The 20,004-nt window shown below is 36.2% G+C and overlaps 1 protein-coding gene across 1 annotated transcript in view; it reads left to right on the top strand.

Annotated features, from left to right (window-relative positions):
- The window catches only part of THOC2 (THO complex subunit 2), a 136,704-nt gene that overhangs the window by 89,881 nt on the left and 26,819 nt on the right, over positions 1-20,004 (top strand). Inside the window, exons 13-22 of the mRNA XM_058291677.2 lie at positions 5,322-5,363; positions 5,805-5,935; positions 6,041-6,142; positions 8,707-8,791; positions 9,440-9,533; positions 9,977-10,057; positions 11,675-11,771; positions 17,981-18,098; positions 18,659-18,838; positions 19,422-19,586. Coding sequence (XP_058147660.1) covers positions 5,322-5,363; positions 5,805-5,935; positions 6,041-6,142; positions 8,707-8,791; positions 9,440-9,533; positions 9,977-10,057; positions 11,675-11,771; positions 17,981-18,098; positions 18,659-18,838; positions 19,422-19,586 — 1,095 coding nt within the window. The remainder of the gene's footprint in view (positions 1-5,321; positions 5,364-5,804; positions 5,936-6,040; positions 6,143-8,706; positions 8,792-9,439; positions 9,534-9,976; positions 10,058-11,674; positions 11,772-17,980; positions 18,099-18,658; positions 18,839-19,421; positions 19,587-20,004) is intronic.

Raw genomic sequence — 20,004 nt, 5'->3', positions numbered from 1 at the left:
TTTTTTGGTAACATTGTAACATTTAAAAAATATGAGGTCCCCATATATCCCCCACCCCCCTCACCCCACTCCTCCCCCCGTAACAACAACCTCCTCCATCATCATGAGACATTCATTGCACTTGGTGATTAATGTGCTTTTGTTCTCACCTCTCGTGTCTTTCATTTCCATGCTCTCTCTTACTTTTATTATTCAGGTTTTCAAATTTTCCTTTGTGCCTGCTCAGTGTCTTCTTTTTTTTTTTTTTTAAGATAAAATCATTCTCATAAGCAAGGCATATAATTTATTAGAAAAAGTTGCATTATAGGAAATCTTAGCCTAGAGCTGAGAAGACAGGTTGGTAGTGGGCGCCTGGAGCACTGTGATAAGAAAGATTCTGGGAAGTGGATGTGGCTCAAGTGGTTGAACACCTTCTTCCTACATGGGAAGTTCAGGGTTCAGGTCTTGGTGCCTCAGGGCATGGGACTTCAAAAATGACAAACGCTCTAATGGCAATGTCACTGAGCAGCAAGGTGATGGCAATCAGAAATTTGACCACAATGTTCCATTTCTGCCTTCTCTCTAAATTTTCATCTGTGTCTTAAAAAGGAGAGACAGGAGTTAGTATCTTCTTGATGTCCTTTATCTCTTTACCCTATTGTCTTTTTTTCTCATTTTTAATTTTTTTTAAAGATCATAGATAACACAAAATGGATCCTATTGTCTTTCAACTCATTACTTTGATTTTGGAAATGTATATGACTCATTGATTAGTTGTTTCAAATCCTGTTTCTTATCTGGGGCTTTAATATATTCCTTTGCTTGAGCCATTCCTCCCATTTTCTTACTATGGCTTATAATTTTTTGTGAATGTCTAGGGATCTGGTTATGGTGGTGAGTTTACTCTGATGCTAATTTCTGTCTCTTGCATAGGGCTTCAGTGGCAGGGGCCTGTGTGTTACTACCATTTTTTGAATCTTGGTTAAACCTGTTATAGGTCTTCAGGATTGTCCCTGTTAGTTGTTCAGAAGTGGGCCCTAGACCAGTAATTTGTTGCAGACCCACATCCAAGAGCGTTGGGGAGTGAGGCTGTAAGGGCGGGAAAAATCTCTCTTACTTATTTGCCTTTAATTTTCTTACATGCACTTCCTTCATCCTCTAGCAGATCACAGTCTTTGGTAGCCCTCTCGGTTTAAAGCCTCATCAGAGTGTATTTGCTGCAACAGCGTCCACAGCAGTTTGACTGAGGATCCTGCCTGGAGGCTATTCAGAACCTTGCAAATCAAACTTTTTCAGAGGCTGTTCTCTAACCTTTGCTGTCAGGCCCCTCTCTTTTCTGGGGTAGGAAATAATTCCACTCTCCTATTCATCTTCAACAACCAATCCCGGTCAGTAGGGAAGGTGATTGGGAGGGTTGAATCTCTTTAGTCCTGTACCTGCTCCCAGGCCAAATAATGGCATGGCCCCACTTGTCCTGGAAGTGCTAGTGGGACACAGCAGACCAAATTTGTTGGCCAAAAGCTGAAGGAACCTTAGGCTGCATCCCACTCTCTCCCATTTCCTGGGGAGGTGGATCCCTGTGGCCCCATGTGTCCGTAGTTGCTGGAGTATTAAAAATTGTCTGCTCATATGGTAGGGGAATGGCACCGGCAGCTGCATCTGCAGGTTCTACTCATTGTCTTCCATTGAGATTTTTTCCTGTGCCACTGTTTTTTGTTGGTGTCTAGCCTTCCCCTGGTGTCTAATACTTAGAACATTTTTTTCCCAACCAGTTTCTACCTGAAATTTGGCTGTTTTTCTGGGAGAGAAGAGAGTTCCATGTCTGTCTTATCAGCCATCTTTCTGGAAGTTGTCCATAGCTTTAAAGTTTTAAAACTGATGGTGCCACGACCTGGGAGGGAGAATGTTGAATTAGGAGACACTTTTTATGTAGATTTCTTTAAATGCCATCATACCTTGGTACTCCACTGCTTTGAAACTTGTCAAATTTGGTACCCAACGCATTTTGAGGTGAAAATTTTGTCTTAGTACTTTTTGTTAGTTTGGTACTCGACACACAAGCTAGAACTTGTCCATGTTAATTGTCTCATGACTTGCTACCCTCTCCAGCCACAACAAAGGGTCACACGTTAGTCATGCGATAGCTCTTGCCCTGTGTACATCCCATTGTGGTATTAGCTTTTGTGGTAATTTTCTGTATTTCTGGTTTTTTTTGCCATTATGGATCCTAAGAAAATTAGCAGTGATAGTGCTGCGCAGAAAAGAAAATTACTTAACACCACTATTGAGCAAGAAATAAAAAAGAATAGGTAAATATGAGAGTGGTATTCGCATTACTGATCTTGCTGGGGAATACAGTATGCCTAGAACAATGGTCTGTACCATCATTAAGAATAAGGAAGTGATTAAAAAAAAAAGGCTGATTTTGCGAAAGGAATTAAAGCAGTAATAAAGCAGTGTTCCCAAACACTGGAGGAAGTTGAAAAGCTATTATTAATTTTGGTAAAAGAGAAGCAGTTATTGGGCAACAGTGTATCAGAAGACATGACATGTTAAAAAGTGGAAGTGTTGCATACTGATGTTTTAAAAGAGGACCAACATCCATAGTGTTGTAAGGCATAGCGAGGCAGTGAGTGCTAATAAAAAGGCTGCTGATGAATTTGTCAGTGAATTTAAAAATTATGTAGAGGCTGAGAGATTTATTCCTCACTAAGTTTTTAACCATGATGAGACCTGAGTTTTTTGGGAAAAAAATTGCCGGGTAGAACCTATATCACAGAGGAGAAGGCATTACCAGGCCACAAACCAATGAAGGACAGGCTTACTCTATTTTTGTATGAGAATGCTAGTGGTGACTTAAAACTCAAGCCTTTACTAGTCTATCGCAGTGAAAACGTGATTTTTCAAGAAGAATAATGTCATAAAAAGCAAACTCCATGTGATGTGGAAGGCAAACAGCAAAGCTTGGGTCACGAGGCAATTTTTCACCAAGTAGATAAATGAAGTGTTTGGTCCTTCAGTGAAAAATATTTGCTGGAGAAAGATTTGCCTCCGAAAGCTCTCTTACTTTCGGACAATGCACCTGCTCACCCTCCAGGCTTAGAGGATGACTTACTGGATGAATTCAGCTTCATCATTGTAAGGTTCCTGCCCTCTATTACTGCTCTTCTCATACAGCCCATGGACCAGCAGGTCATTTCAAACTTCAAAAAGTTGTATACCAAGGCATTTTTCCAGAGGTGCTTTTGATCACCAGTGACACCCAGTTGACCTGCACAGAATTCTGGAGGGAGCATTTCAGTATCCTGCACTGCATGAACCTTATTGATAAGGCCTGGAACGAAGTATTTTATAGGACAGTGAATTAGGCATGGAAGAATTTGTGTCCAGAAGCTGTGACCCAGAGATATTTAGAAGGGTTTGAGGCTGACCCAAGCCTGCAGGTACAGTTGTGCAGGACATTGAATCTTTGGGCCAATCTCTGGGTCTGGAGATCAACATGCTGATGGTTGAGTTAGTGGAGGAACATCATGAAGGGCTCAGCACTGAGGAGCTGCAGGAACTACAGAAGGAGCAGCAACAAGAGGTCGCTGAAGAGATTTTTTTCAGGTGAAGAGGATATAAGAGAGGATGTCCACGGTTCCTTAATAAAAAAAAATGTGTGCAAAATGGGCAGTCGTTCAAAACTTTGTGGAGCAGTACCATCCAGAAAAAGCTCTGACAAGCAGAAATGTGAATTTATTGGATGACCAAACCATTTTGCACTAAGAATTCTGAAAAGAAGACAGAAACAGTCCTCATTGATAAGTCTTTAGTGAAGGTGACAAAGAGCGCATCAGAGCCTGTGGTGCAAGTTGAAAAAAATGCAGAAAAGAGAAAGAACACTTAAAAGTGCAAGTGCCCGTTCTTCTATTGGAGGGGGGCTCTCCTTCCAAGCAACACTCCAGGTAACCTCTTCTCCTTACCACTCTCCTCCAACCATCCCATTAGGCCATGGGCTCATCTCAGTACAAGTAAAGTGAAGTTTTAATTTTATTTAATCTTAGTATTTATTAATTTTAGGTTTATTTCTCATGTAAAGTAATAACATACAACCCTATCTTTTTACATATTGGCCTAAAAATGTGCATTGTCTTTGGTTTTGGAATGCATTAACTTTATTTACATTATTCCTTATGGGAAAATTTTGTTTGGTACTCTCTTTTTTTTTTTTTTTTACTCATCATGCCTCTCAGAACCAATTAACAAGTACTGAGGTACCACTGTATAGTAAATTGAAATATAGAGATCTGAGGCTTGCCAACCAGAAATGACTACAGGAATCTTGTTTTGCCAGTCTATGTGTGGGGAGCAATTAAAATATCCACAGAGAGCTGTAAAAGTGGAATGATAAAGGATTTCAGGACATAACTGTTTGAGGGATACCAAATCTGTAACTTCTATTCTGCCCTCTGTAAATTCATTCCTTGGTTGTAAAGTAGTTATAATAGTTCTTTGTGTGATGCTTAGAATCCAAAGGAGAAGATGTTAATGATGATGTACTTATAAAAAAGGGCTGGTTTCTTCTCTTAGCTTTGCAAAGTGCTTTTTGACATCAGCAAAATCTAGTGAAAGGAAATTTGATAAAGGAATGCATCAACTTTTCTTTAAGACATAGTAGTAGTTACATTGTTCACCATTAAGTGGTATTTTCTGTTCAACCTTCCTGTTCCTTTTGCGTGAGCTTGGTGTCCAAGTTATTGACATTAGTCTTTCTACCTTAGGAAACATACAGGAATGGAACATGAGAATAAATAATTAGTGTAAAATATTAAAAGTACATTCCTGCATGTGAACTATCTGAATATGTATGCTTTATCATTACCATAATAAAGACAAAATAGAAGATGCCAAAAAAAACCCATAGCTTTTAATTTCTTTATTTAATTTGTATTTTTGTTGTTGCTTTACTGTTTGATTTTACTAATTTAGTAGGGGGAAAACGGAAACATCAGAATGTATAAATGCAAATGTATTATAACTAAGTTATTGTTTTAGCTACAATTTTATAATATACTTGGTCAGTTTTAGGGATGCTTTTGGTTTATGATAATGGAGTTGAAAAGAAATGGCTAATATAATTGACCTTTAAAATTCATGGGTATTGAGAATGATTTGAAGGTTAGAAATATAGATGAAATTTTAAAGGTTTAACTGGTAACACTGGGTATATTTAAAATACGCATTTGTGTAAAAAGTGAGGAAACAATTTACAACCATGTGCAAGTTAAATATTTTTTCAAAGGCGAATCTAAAGTATAACAGCATCATCTTAACCCTTTTTTCATTTTGTTTAATTTTAGTTTCAGTCTGATGGAAGCAAATCAGAAGATAAAGAGAAAACGGTAAGAGACTAGAAGAATTCAGTAATGTGTATGATGGTTGTCGGGTACAACACATTGCAAATTTTACTGTGAATAAGCTTTTGTTACATGTACAAATAATAACTTTGTACTCTTAATGCTCAATAAAACTTTTGGCAGAAAATTATCTTTTAAGATGAACAACCTCCTTTTTGAGAATTAAAATGGAGAAAGGAAGAGGGATAAAAGTCCCTCATTCTCTTGTTAATCTTTTCCTTCCCTTGCCTCATTTGCTAGCTTAGATGGAGAAACACAAACACACGTGAAAAGGAAAGTGATATGATAGAAAATTAGATATGGTATGTTACCTGATCAAGGAATGGCAATTTTTCCAAGACTATCATAAATTTATTTAGGGGGAATTAAATAAAGTGCATTGGCAATAACCTCTTACTGAAATAATTTTCCCTCCCTTTTTCTTAGGAAGTTATACTTAGCTGTTTGCTTAGCATTACTGACCAGGTACTACTTCCATCTCTTTCTCTGATGGACTGCAATGCTTGCATGTCTGAGGAACTGTGGGGGATGTTTAAAACATTTCCTTATCAGCATAGGTAAATATATATTATTTTCATGTATTTAACTACTTTTCGCTTCTAGTGTATTAACCTTTAAGTGTTTAATACTTTTTCTAATTCCTTATCTCATCCTTTTTTAAGATATCGTCTATATGGCCAGTGGAAGAATGAAACTTATAACAGTCACCCACTTTTAGTAAAAGTTAAAGCTCAAACAATAGACAGAGCCAAATATATCATGAAGTAAGTTTTAATTTATTTTTCTGCATATTAACCTAAATTATATATGGATCTAATTTATTTTCTTTCAGCTAGCTTAAGTCTGAGCTTCAGCTTTGAGGAAGTTCATGGATGTTTGCTAGTGGTATAGCTGATTATATACTATAGATAGAATATGGATTTTTGTGTTTTTAGCTCATTTTGGCTACTAAATTGATGTTTTAATAGTTATATTTGCATACATGTAAAATCTAATAAAATTCCTCTTTAATGCATACATATTATTAAATGAATTTTTTAAAAGACAGGTTACTGTGGCCTTTGCTCAGTTGGCATAATACATTTAATGGTTTGTGCAAGGTAGTAAAAGTTCTAGGAAATTTTTTCTGCTGAACATTATTATAATACAGATTTTTTTAATCTGTTATGAAGATCTCATGTAATTGTGCCAAACTTTCTCCATAGGGATTCAGATTTTGAGGAATTTCAATTTTTTTTTCATTTGCGTGCTTTATTTTTTCTATTTCACTGAAAACGTAAAAGTAGTGTCAGTTCTGCTTCCTGGTACACTTGTGAAAATTGTACACTTCAGGTTAGTATGAGTTTAGATACTAAATATACTGTAATATCTAAGTGTTTTCATCAAGGCTATTTATTGTCAGTTATTTCTTTTATATATCCATGCAGTAGATGGTTATTATAATTAAAGGTGGTTTGTTCTCTAGTTACCTAGATTTAACAGGATGCAATGCAGTCTCTGCTTCTAAGGGAAGTCACAGCCTATCAGGGAAACAGGCATGTGCATAGTTATCTACTATAGCACATAGTAAACTGTATTGTGATTGTGAGTGTTTATATATGAATATGCATATATCAAGTTCTGTGGGAGGATAGAGAGTGATTTACGACAATGGAGGAAGTTGGGGAAGGTGTAGCAGGAAAGAGTGTCAGAATTGGGCTTCCTGTTCTAGTCTCAAGGGTTCTCCAGGTAGAGCTTCTAATGTAATAACAATAGTTAATATTTATGGAGCCATTACTAAATGTGCCAAGCATTGTACTAAGTGCTTTACATACATTATTTAATAATACATTAAGTATTCATTATTAAATCTCTTGAATCTGTCTCATCCACTCTCTTTACGACCATATCAGAGTTCTTTTATCTGGAATATAGAAGGGAGCATTTAGCCTTAACAAGTAGGAAGGCCACTTTAGTTTGGTTAGAAAAAGGTAGCAAGTTTGTTGGTGGGACAGTGTATAGCCAAAGTTAACTGATGGGCTGTCTTTGTGAAGAAGGAAGCTGGACCATGGAGAAATGGGAAAGGGAAGCAATTGGTGAGGAAATAATTTTTTTTTTAGTTTTTGTTTTTTTCTTCTTTATTTTCTTTTAAATGTTACATTAAAAAAAATATGAGGTCCCCATATACCCGCCACCCCACCCACACCACCTCTCCCACAACAACAAACCCCCCCCATCACTGCGGCACATCCACTGCACCCAGTGAACACATTCAGAAGAACCGCTGCAGCAGATGGACAGTGTCCACATTGTAGTCCACACACTCTCCCAGTCTACCCAGTGGGCCACGACAGGACACACAATGTCCAGCATCCATCCCTGCAGCAACACCTAGGACAACTCCAAATCCTGAAAACGCCCCCACACCATATCTCTTCTTCCCTCTCCTGACCATCAGCAGCCACCATGGCTACCCTCTCCACATCACTACTACAATTTCTTCCCTTACTAATCACAATAGTTCCCTAGCAGAATACCAGTAAGTCCACTCTAATCCATTCTCTATTCCTGGTGAGGAAATAGTTTTGATTGATTGGTCAGTTTTGTCATTTGAAGCTTCTTAAGACAGTTTTATCAAGTTTGTCACTTGCAGAATGGTCACATTCCTTGAACTATAGGCTGAATTCATAATATGCTTTGTTAGATTTTCATTCTAGAAAGCTTATTTTCTGTCACTTGTAACCTTTTCATGCTTGTGGTTCTATTTTGTAATAATGTCATCAGAAGAATTGAAGATTCTGTGTAATAATTGTTTTGAACTGATTTCAATAGGTACAAATTTCCAGAATGTGAGTAGAGGAATAATTAAAGGGGAAGAAAAGCAATAGAATTTATTAAAATTTGTTTACTTTGAATATTAAGAAACTTTCCATTTCGAATACAGCATTAGCTCTTAGATAAAATGAGGTATTTCATTGCATTAATGTCAAATTTGATATCTTAATCCCTAAACTGATAAATGAACCTTTCTAAATCTAAAATAGTTATGATTCTCTATAATAAGAACTTATGGAGTACATTGAGTTGTAATGCTTATTAGACCATTACTATAAAACGGGAGATTGTATTTTGTAAGTGTTTAAGCATTGTATATTGAATCTCAGTGCCCTCTGGGAGAATACCTAATGCAAGTAGCCAAGTCCTCAGTAAAGTATGTGATGAATGTGGGTATTTACATGCATTTCTTTTGGTATCTTGGAAAGAATTGTTTTGCATGATGCAACAAAGTTATCTGACTTTTGAGGGAAATTACTTAAGATGACACCTGCCACCTTTTCTCCCCATGTAGGCGTCTAACCAAGGAAAATGTGAAGCCTTCTGGAAGACAGATTGGGAAGTTGAGCCATAGCAACCCAACCATTTTGTTTGATTATGTATGTTTCTAGATTAATATTAAGGGATTTTTTTGTTGTCTTAAATCAGCACAAGACGAAAGGGAATAATGATGTTTTTTAAATGCTTGCTAGTTTTAGGGGGGGAAAACTTTTAGTAAATGAAACCTTGCGTGGTTATGCTAAAAACAAAAGTTTCCGTGGAATGTATTTAATATAGTGATCTAGTTTTCTAGTAATGTGTTACTAGAGCACTACTATTACAGTCTACTGTTATCTTTTTTACTGCATTTTGATTTATGGAAGCATTAATAAAGAGATGCATTATTTGTTGGTTTTGGTTTTTAAAAACATTTGAATAGTATTTCATTTAATTTATATGTAGCACTATTTTCATATTTAGAAAGAGATTTCTAAAACACATTTGACATGAGTGTAGTAGCCTCTATAATTTTAAAAGCCAACTTTAGACTCTGGAATTATTTCCTAGTTGGAAAATGTAGCTTAAGAAAACATTCTCCAGGGAAATGATCAGACTAGTCAGTTTTATATACGTACAGAATGGAAGGAAACCACTTTTATTATAAGCATTATTTTGTCTTTCTTTTGCAAAATAAAAAGTGTGACTTTATTTAGTTTGCACAGTAGAAGATCTCTTTTGATTAAGTTAATGCTATCCTTATCTTCCAGATCTTGTCACAAATACAGAAGTATGATAACCTAATAACACCTGTAGTAGATTCATTGAAATATCTCACTTCATTGAATTATGATGTCTTGGCTTGTATCCTTTCAAGTGAAATAATAGATTTTGTATTTCATAGATCATAGAGGTGATGTTTTATTTTTATTCCAAGTACCTTTAGTAATGACCTCTTATTGATTCAAGTGGCTTATGTTAAGTTTCAGCAGTCATCTTTTTTCTCTCAGGAGTTTGTGTGCATGTATGTATGTGTGTGTGTGTGTGTGTGTGTCTTTGTGCTGTGTATAGGAAGAAACAGCATTAAGTCTACCAAATATCTTGTTATAGGTGGAATGTATCTTGTTTGCTGGAAGATGAAAAGAGGTCAAAGAAGAAAAGTTGATGTTGCAAAGAGTATATTTTTTAATACATTGTAATAATTTAAAGGAAACACTTTAATTTTTCCAACATGTGGCATATTTTTTGTTGTAAGAGTTTTTTTTAAGAGATATATAGTGACTTAATTTTTTCTTAATGTGTGGAAGATTGTATCATTGAAGCTTTAGCTAACCCAGAGAAGGAGAGAATGAAACATGATGATACAACCATCTCAAGCTGGCTTCAGAGTAAGTATTTTTATTTTTCCAAAGATGAAATACATGCTGTGATTACATTATCTATGTTTAGAGACTTTTAAGAGCCTATTTGTTAGCTCTTCATAATCTATAAGTACTCAGTTTGTTCAACAGAGTATCTAGCTTCCCTGGCTGTACAAGGAGATTCATATACTACTTACTCATTTTCCCAACTCAGGGGGCCAGTATTGGCTGTGATAGTATCCAGGTAAGCATTCTTGGGAAGATGAAAATCCCCTCCTTTTTAACTACTGTTATTTTATGAGAGTGGGACTTAAGAGAATGATTTTCCCTTCTCTCCCTTCTATCCTGAGGCTCCCATCATCTTAAAAGCAAAAACTTGGTTGTTTAACCAAAAACCTAACCTTGTTTTTATTTCTTGTACCCAGCTTTCTTTCAACCTATCCTATTTGGTAACTGAACCTTTGAGTGGCTCCCATTGCTTTTTTAAGTCTGAAATCTTTAAAAGATATACAATAAGTTCTTTTGGAACAAAGTCCCTATACACTGTTCTACCTCATCTTTCTCCTCTACCAAATATTCTGTCTAGGCTTCAATAATACTGAACGTTTGTACTTTCCCTGGCCTTCTTCACATGTTATTCCCTCTACTTCTAATACCCTTCCTTGCTCACTCATTTCCCACCACCTCATCTTCTACTCATTTTTTAGACTTCAGCTTAGAAGTCACTTCCTTCAGAAAGCTTTCTGTTACATGCCCACTCACGAGTCTGAAATAGATTCCCTCCTCTGTTCTCCCATGGAATCTTATAGTTACTTCAGTTTACCTTTCTGTATCTCCCATTAGACTGTAATGCTTTTTGAGGATGTGGTCTGTTTTTTGTTCAGTATCATTTATGTATTTAGCTAATAATTGCTGAGGAGGCTGTAGACCTTATAGACTTGATCATATTGGAATTCCTTCCTTTTGTCTTGACTGAGGCTTCCTCCCTAATTTTGCATAATAGTCTTGTCTACCACTTGATCTGACAATTTTTTACCTGTTTCCTTATGGCTCCCCATATGGTAACATGTTCATGGATACAAAGAGACATTTTTTTTTTCTTTAAAAGGGAGGTATCGGGGATTAAACCCTGGACCTCATACATGGGAAGCAGGTGCTCAACCACCAAGCAACATCCACTCCCGAGAGACTTTTTTCTTGACTCAAACATTTGAGGGAATTTTGTTGTTTATTCACCTTTACTGTGTGATTTGCAAAATTTTTTCAGGTCCTAATTAACATCATAAGCCCTGAGTCAGACTGCATAGTTTGATTCACTGTTCTACCTCGTACTAGCTATGTGACCATGAGCAACATTATTTTCTATATCTGTTCCTAATTTTCCTTAACAATATGTTTATATATCAACCTAAAATGATTGCTGCAAGGATTAAATGAGATAGTCAGCATAGAGTGCTTAGTATGGTGCTTGGCATATGTGTGCTCTATAAATATTAGCTATTATTTTTAATTATAAACTCCATTCAACAGCATCAACAATACTATTGTTCTTATCTCCTTTTGTTTTAGAAATTGAGTTAGTTGAAGAAATGACAATGTTATGTTTTCTGAACTTTTGGTCCTATTCTTTTTTATCTCTTATAGGTCTGGCTAGTTTCTGTGGTGCAGTTTTTCGTAAATATCCAATTGATCTTGCTGGTCTTCTTCAATATGTAGCCAATCAGCTGAAGGCAGGCAAAAGGTATTCATAGTAAATTATATATAAATTAAATTCAGTAATTAGAATAGTTCTGGTGGTGTTGGGGTATTGAGATTGCTATTATCATGCAAGACTGCTTGTTTGTTGTAGGCCCAATTATTATAGAATAGTTGCTCATTTATTTGTATGGAATGCTTTAGTTAAAATAACTAATTTAATATGAGCTCTGCTGAAATATACTTAACAAAATACTTTTTTACAGAAATAAATTTAATATTTGGCTATATATGTAACTCACTAAAAAGACACTTATAAATAGGTGATCATGGTTAATATGATGTATTGTACATCCTCTTATGATAAAATGTACTGCATGATTGATTATGCTACTGGACACTAATTGACCTTTACATTGAGCATTTGGTAGGAAAGGTATTTATTAATTTAGAGAATGTATGTGGTATCTTTAAAACAATTTTTGAATTGCAGCTTTAGAGATACGTAAGACCCGCATTCCTTTTGGATAACGTCCTTTTTTTCTTTATAATTACTGGATTTTATTATTTTATTCTGGCCTGATACCTATGCTTAGAGTTTGAAATAGTATGTATTTTAAACCTCATTAGCAGTAGACTGACTAGAATCAAAGAACTGGGAATTGTTTTCAACAGACAGACCAAAAACTGAAAGCTATCTGGTGTTTTAAGCAAGCATTACCTAAGTAATTTTTAACAAATGTTTATTTTAGCTAAGGGGATTACTTTAAGAAATAATATTTAGACTCCTGTCAGCACATCACTTATGCTATATTCATCTATTGATCATTCTTAGACATTTTACTCTTTTCTGTCTCTAGACCAGGAGACTATACATTAGTTTTTGTGGTCAATTTATTTTTTTTTAAATTTATTGAAGTATATCACCCACACACAAATATACATAAACAATAAGTGTATAGTAATAGTTGTGAACTTACAAAACAAATATATATAACATCATACAGGATGCTCATAACTCACCCTACCACCAACACCTTACATTGTTGTTAAACCTTTTTAACTAATGATTAAAGAGCATTGTCAAAATATTACTACTAACGAAAGTATTTTCCCCAACCCTCCCTATTATTATTATCTTTATGTCATTTATATACAACAAGTGTATAGTAAAAGATGTGAACTTACAAAGCAAACATGCATAATATCAACAAGGGTCCCATACATCAATCCTCTTATCAACGCCTTGCATCATCGTGAGATGTTTTTTACAAATTACGAAAATATAGTCAAAATCTTACTACTAATTATAGTCCTTATCTTACATTTGGTGTGTTTTTCTTCCAACACACCTTATTATTATTTTTTAAATATATTTTTTATGACAGAACTTGTAAACTTATAAAACAATCATGTACATATACAGAATTCCCAAGCAACACCCTTCCAACAACACAACACTGGTGGGACATTTGTTACAGATAAGATATCATCTGATTGTTACCATGTCCATACTATACATTTGGCTCACATTTTCCATACTGCCCCATTATCAGCACAGTGCATCTTTGGCATAGATACAAGAATATTACATTATTACTGCTGACCACAGTCCATAGGTCATTCTGGTTGTATTTTTCCCATATGTTCCTAACACCCTGCAGTAGTGATATACATTTGTTCTAGGTCACAAAGGACACTCTTCCATCTGTACCGTCAACCACAATTCTCATCCACCTCTTGGTTTACTGTGCTATTCAGTTCCTAGATTATTCTCTAGCATTCTGTCAATTGGCATTTACATCCCTAGACTATCATTTTCAGCCACATCCCTATTTACAAACTAGCTAGTACTACTTTTACCATCCATTCTGTACATTTCCACACTTTTACAGTAAAGCTAAGTAAAACTTCTATGTGGGTGATCCTGGACGCCTCCCTCACATGGCAGGGCGCCTTTCTCTTCTGGGTTCCATTACTTCTACATACATTAAACATCAGTAGTCTATCTCAGTCCTTCTCTTATCTCCATTAAGTATCCACCATCTACCACCAGCTGTTAAAAATATTTTCCTACAATTTCTTTTAGAAGTTTTATGGTTCTTGCTTTTATTTTTAGGTTTTTGATCCCTTTTGAGTTAATTTTTGGATAAGGTGTGAGATAGGGGTCCTCTTTCCTTCTTTTGGCTATAGATATCCAGTTCTTTCGGGACCATTTTGCTGAATGTACTGTTCTGCCCGAGGTGTGTGGGTTTGACAGGCTAGTCAAAAGTCACTTTACCATACATGTGAGGTTCTGTTTCTAAACTATCAGTTTGGTTCTATTGGTCTGTGTATCTGTCTTCATTCCAGTACCATGCTGTTTTTACCACTATAGCTTGGTAGTATGATTAAAAGTTTGGAGATGAGAGTTTGCTTTTCCTTTTCTGGCTATTCAGGACCCCTTACCCTTCAAATAAATTTGCTAATTGTGTTTTCAATTTTTTTTGAAAGTTGGTGGAATTTTTATCAGGGTTGCATTGAATCTTTATATCAATTTGAGTAGAATTGACATCTTAATGATATTAGTCTTCAATCCTTGAGCATGGAATGTTCTTCCAGTTATTTAGGACTTTTAAAATTTTCTTTTAACATTGGGTTGCAGTTTTCTGAATATAAGTACTTTACATCATTGGTTAAGTTTATTCCTGACTATTTGAGTTTTATCTGTCATATTTTATTTTCACCACTCTTTTGAAAATTTCAGTTACTTTTATTGATAAAATCTTCATTTCTAGACTCTATTCCAGGCCTCTCTCTCCTCTCTTTTCTTTTCAGGCTCTAGCACACCCTTTACCATTTCCTGAAAATCTGGTCTCTTGCTTAGAAATTCTCTCAGTTTCTGTTTATCTGAATATTCTAATCTTGCTCTCATTTTTGAAAGACAGTCTTGCTGGATATAATATTCTTGGCTGGAAGTTTTTCTTTCATACTGTCTTAAATATATCAGACCGCTGTCTTCTTGCCTCCATGGTTTCTGGTGAGAAATCAGCACTTAATCTTATTGGGTATCGCTTATATGTTATGCATTGCTTTTCTTTTGTTGTTCTCAGAATTCTCTCTTTGTCTTTGGCATTTGATATTCTGATGAGTATGTGTCTCGGAGTTGGTCTATTCGGATTTTTTCAGATGGGAGTATGTTGTGCTTTTTGGACATGGATATCTATGTCCTTCAATAGGGTTGGGAAATTTTCTAACTTTAAACATTCCTTCTACCCCTTTTTCCTTCTCTTCTTCTGGAACATCCATGGCATGTATGTTTGCACATCTCTGGCTGTTTAATTCCCTGAGACCTTGTTCAATTTTTTCCATTCTTTTCCTCCTCTGTTATGTTCACTTTCAGAGGCCATTTTTTTCAAGCTCACCAATCCTTTCTTCTACCTCCTCAAATCTATTACATGATTCCAAAGTGTTTTTAATTTCATTTGTTGTACCTTTCATTCCCCATTCAGTATCTGCTATTTTCCTATGCATGCTTTCAAATTCTTCTTTGTGCTCATCCAGTGTCGTCTTAATATCCTTAATCTCTTTAGCCATCTCATTGAATTTATTAAGGAGATTGTTTGAGCATCTATGATTAGCTGTCTCAACTCCTTTTTGCCATCTGGAGTCTTCTCTTGTTCCTTTAACTGGGCCATAGCTTCCTGTTTCTTGGTGTGGATTGTAATTTTTGGTTGGTGTCTTGGCATCTGGATTACTAGAGTATTTATTCTGGGTACAGTTTTTCTCCTTAGTTTAGGGCTTCCTGCTCTTTCTCCCTTGCTGGTTGTGCCATAGGAGCCAAGGATGTAATTGGTGCTATAAACTGTGGAGGCTAAAGCTGCCCTTATTGCCCCAGGGATGGATGAAGCTTCTCCCAACTTTCTCCTTTGTCAGGGTTAGGGACAGAGTCACAGCTGTATGGAATAATTCAAGTCATGCTGACTTAGACTGTATTTGCCCAGAGAGACTGATGAAGCTTCACGCCCCTTTCTCCCCTGCCTGGGGCATGGATGGAGCTGCAGGTGTGTGCAGCAGTATATTCAGTGGAGGTCCAAGATGACTGCAGTTGCCCCAGTAGATTTTTAATTATTCAGTTTTTCCCAGCCAAAGGTACCCTCAGTTACCGATAGACTGGTGTTGAGCCAACCTCCTCTCTGCCAGAGGTGGTACTGAAGCCTAGGCTGGGGCTGCAGGCTGATCCGGGTGAAAGAAACTGGTTCCTACTGTCACTGTGATACTTGGTCAGGCTGGCTTCCCCTCAGGCTGGAGGTGGAGTCAAAATGGTGGCCACCGACCTTTTTCTGACTTGGACAAATTCACACCCCATCTGTTCCCAGGGTTATTCTTTAGCCATCCAAGTCTGCCAATCAGTAGCTGAAATTGGCAGCCAACCATCTCCTCCTCCCCTGTTTTTGGGAAATGGAGCTTCCAATTCTGGTCACAGAACAGCTCCTGGGGTGGTGTGTACCACCGGAGTAGGACAATCACCCACCTCGAGGCTTGGCTGTCAGTTTCCCGGAGAGCCTGGCACAGGTCCCTGTAGCGTCCTCCCTGAAGGAGGTGGCACTGTGTCTTAGGCAAGAGCTGCAATCTGACCTGGTGGAAAGAAGCTGGTCCCCACCAGCACTGGGATTCTCAGTCCGTCCGCTTCCCCTTGTGCCAGGCAACGAGTTAAGATGGTGGCTCCCAGCTTCTTTCTGGCTTGGGCAGGCTTAAACTTTAGCTGTTCTCAGGATTATACTTTAGCCCACTGAATTTTACTCTCAGTAGCTAATGTTGGTGCCCCAGCAGTTTCTTCCTACCCAGTCTTTTGGGAAGTGGAGCTTTTAATTCCAGCTACAGAACAGCTCTGGAGGGGGCTTGTGCCTCCGGTGGACGATGGGCACCGGCCTCCATGGTGTGGAACCTCTACTTACAAGTCTTCTCTCCAGATGGGCAGCCGCCTCCTTCCATTCCTTCAAGGATGTTGCAGGATGCCCTTCTGGCCTCCTCCTGAAGCCCCCACACAGGTGCTTCAGCTAGCTCCAGAAAGCTCCGGGTGTTTACTCCATACATTATTTTTAAATCTGTAACTCAGTTTTCTGTACCATGAATAATACAGTTTTCGTGACCATCATATTAAATGATAGTTTAAATAAATAGTGAAAGATTTTATTAGTATTAAATCTGTACGATTGCCTTCTTGTTTTTGGAAAACTGTTTTTAGGAAAAGAAAAGCAAGTTAAAAGAGCAAGCCCTTGATAAGAATCTTAGAAAATTTATCCTCTATCTATGAAGCTTGTGTTTTGGATATGTCTAGCTCTATTTTTGGAAAAATACCTATATTTGTTTTATAGGAAGGAATGTTTTAACTCATGAAAGAATATATTGAAGGTTATATGTTGTTATTTCCATAGGCAATCCTATACTTTGAAAATTAAAATCCATAACTGTTGACGTACTATGAAAATGCACATAGGGCTGTCACCTTGATTAATTTGGAACTTCCCTTTCTTTTTTTCCTTTCCTCTTTCTCCCCTCCCTCCTAGTCTTCCTTCCTTACAAGTGTATATGACAATTCCACATCTTTATTTTCGTTTTTAGTAATTGGATTGTTTAGAGAGATGGCTCTATACCATCAAAAACATATTGATCATTTTGTACTGGAGGAGGAAAAAAATGCTATAAGCGACAATTCGGTTAGCTGATAAAATTGAAATATGAACACTGGATTAGATAAAAAGTATTGAGTCGGTGTAAGATTTACTAAAGTTGATAATCTGTGCTGTGGTTATGTGAGAGAATATATCCTTATTCTTAGGAAATGGACACTGAAGTGTATTAGGAGTAAAGGACCATGATATATATAAAACTTACCCTTAAATGGTTAAAAATTGTGTGTGTATGGGGATGGGGTGTGTACGAAGCAAAGGATAAAGCAAGTAGGTAAAAAATGTTGGTGAATCAGGGGTAAAAGTTATATGGGTATACTATTCTTATTTCTGCTATTTAAGTTTGAAATTACTTTCAAATAAAAATTTTAAATATAGACATATGCACCAAAAAGTTATTGATGTAGATGTAGGAATGCAGTTTTTCCTTTTTTTGGTCCTTAAAACCCATTTCAGCTGCCCCCTCCCCCGATTTTTATGTACAAAAAATTTAGGGATTTTTCAGTATATTAATTTCAATATGCTTCCATTATTACATTTGGCATTTCAACTATAGACATGTTTCTTATATTTTCCCAAATAGTTTTGACCTGCTTATATTGAAAGAAGTGGTACAAAAAATGGCAGGAATAGAAATTACAGAAGAAATGACAATGGAACAACTAGAGGCCATGACAGGTGGAGAGCAGCTAAAAGCTGAGGTGAGAGTTGCTATTTTTGTTTATCGGGTAGTTTTTTTTTTTAATTCAAATGCTGTGCATGCTCATAGTGAAGAATCCAGACAATACAAGAGTACATAAAGCCGAATGTCAAAGCCATATCCTCCCCTCACAACTGCCTCTACCCCCCCCTTTTAAAATTGAGATACACTAGCTGTTTTAACCTAACTTTTTAAAAAGCTGAAACAAAGTGTGAAAGCAAGCAATACATTTGTAAAGTAAATAAATATCAAATTTTCTGCAGTGCTTGATATTCTCATTGGCATAAGTTTGAACATAGTTACTTTCTTGTTGAATCTAATTGACTACGAGGTGGAAAGAGGAAAATATGCAGAAGTTTAAATGTAATGGGCAGTTATCTTTAAGCAGTAAGTATAATCAGTATTATTGTCACTAAAATAAACATGTAGAAGTGGAAGGCTAAGGGATGTATGATTTTTTAATTTTAAGGATTGTAATTTTACCTTTTCTATATCTTTTTCAAATCAGATGGCATGTGCTATATACTATACACTGATACTTTTATGTCTTCTCTTATGCAGGGTGGCTATTTTGGCCAGATCAGAAACACTAAAAAATCCTCTCAGAGATTAAAAGATGCTCTGTTGGACCATGATCTTGCTCTTCCTCTCTGTTTGCTTATGGCTCAGCAGAGGAATGGGGTAATCTTTCAGGAAGGTGGAGAGAAACATTTGAAACTTGTGGGAAAGCTCTATGATCAGGCAAGTTAAAGGAGCTTTTGTTTTTGTAGATATTTTATTCTGCTAAGAGAAATCGTAGAATGTAGTGTAATTTGAAAAATGTCATGTACATCATATTAGTGTGAAACAGCTCTAATGTAGAATAGACATTCTGGAAATAGGGGTCTATTTCTGCTGGGTGACTTTAGAAATGAATGCAGATTATGATATTTAAGGGATAGCTTTAAGAGAGTTGTTATATATAAGTAAAGTTTTGATCTTTTAAGGGCAATGGAGTTGATATCTATTTGCCTATTCATATTGTTTTATGTGATTTAGGTAAATATGTTCTAGTAAAAGTGGTGAACAGTAGCTTGGAAATTAAAAGACCTGTTTGGCTATTAAAGCTTTGGATAAGTCAATGTTAGGACCTTGGTGTCTTTTCGTTTGTAATATGATTATGTGATTGTTTGTAGATGGTCTCTAAAGTTCTTTCAAGTTTTAAAATTTGGATTCTTAATTGTTAATCAAGATATTTTTAAAATAACATAATCTTAAACACTTTGGAAAATGTTTTGTAAAATGATTGCATATCTGTGTTTTTTGTCTCATTTTTAAAATTTAGTGTCATGATACTCTGGTACAGTTTGGTGGGTTTTTAGCATCTAATCTAAGCACTGAAGATTATATAAAGCGAGTGCCTTCAATTGATGTGCTCTGTAATGAATTTCATACACCCCATGATGCAGCATTTTTCCTGTCTAGGCCAATGTATGCACACCATATTTCAGTAAGTACAAGTATCCTTGCTCTCATTCAAGAATGATTTCAAAGTATTTCTCAACTGTTCTGTTTTTTAATATATTTTAATTTGACATAGGTATAGGTGATGGCTCTTAGAAAGTTATTCTTGTCTATTGTTAGTCCTCAGCTCTGAACAGCATACAATGAAAATGTCCCTTTTAAAAATAGGTCTTAATCTCTAATTTTACTGTTACTTTTCTACCAGTTGTTTAGGTTAATATCATATGGACCCTTTAGAACTGTATTTCTCAAACATTAGTGTAGATGAGACTCACCAGGGAAACATCTTAAAAACTCAGAAACCCATGTCCCCAAAATTTTAAGTCTAACTTAAATAGGACTGGGAGCACCAGGTGATTCTGATGCAGGTATACTTGGGTACCTTATTCTGATTAACATTCCTG

This window comes from Dasypus novemcinctus, chromosome X (assembly GCF_030445035.2).
Source record: "Dasypus novemcinctus isolate mDasNov1 chromosome X, mDasNov1.1.hap2, whole genome shotgun sequence".
NCBI classification, from domain to species: Eukaryota; Metazoa; Chordata; class Mammalia; order Cingulata; family Dasypodidae; genus Dasypus; species Dasypus novemcinctus.
Note: the sequence above shows the minus strand (reverse complement) of the source record. Positions and strands in the feature narration are given on the sequence as shown.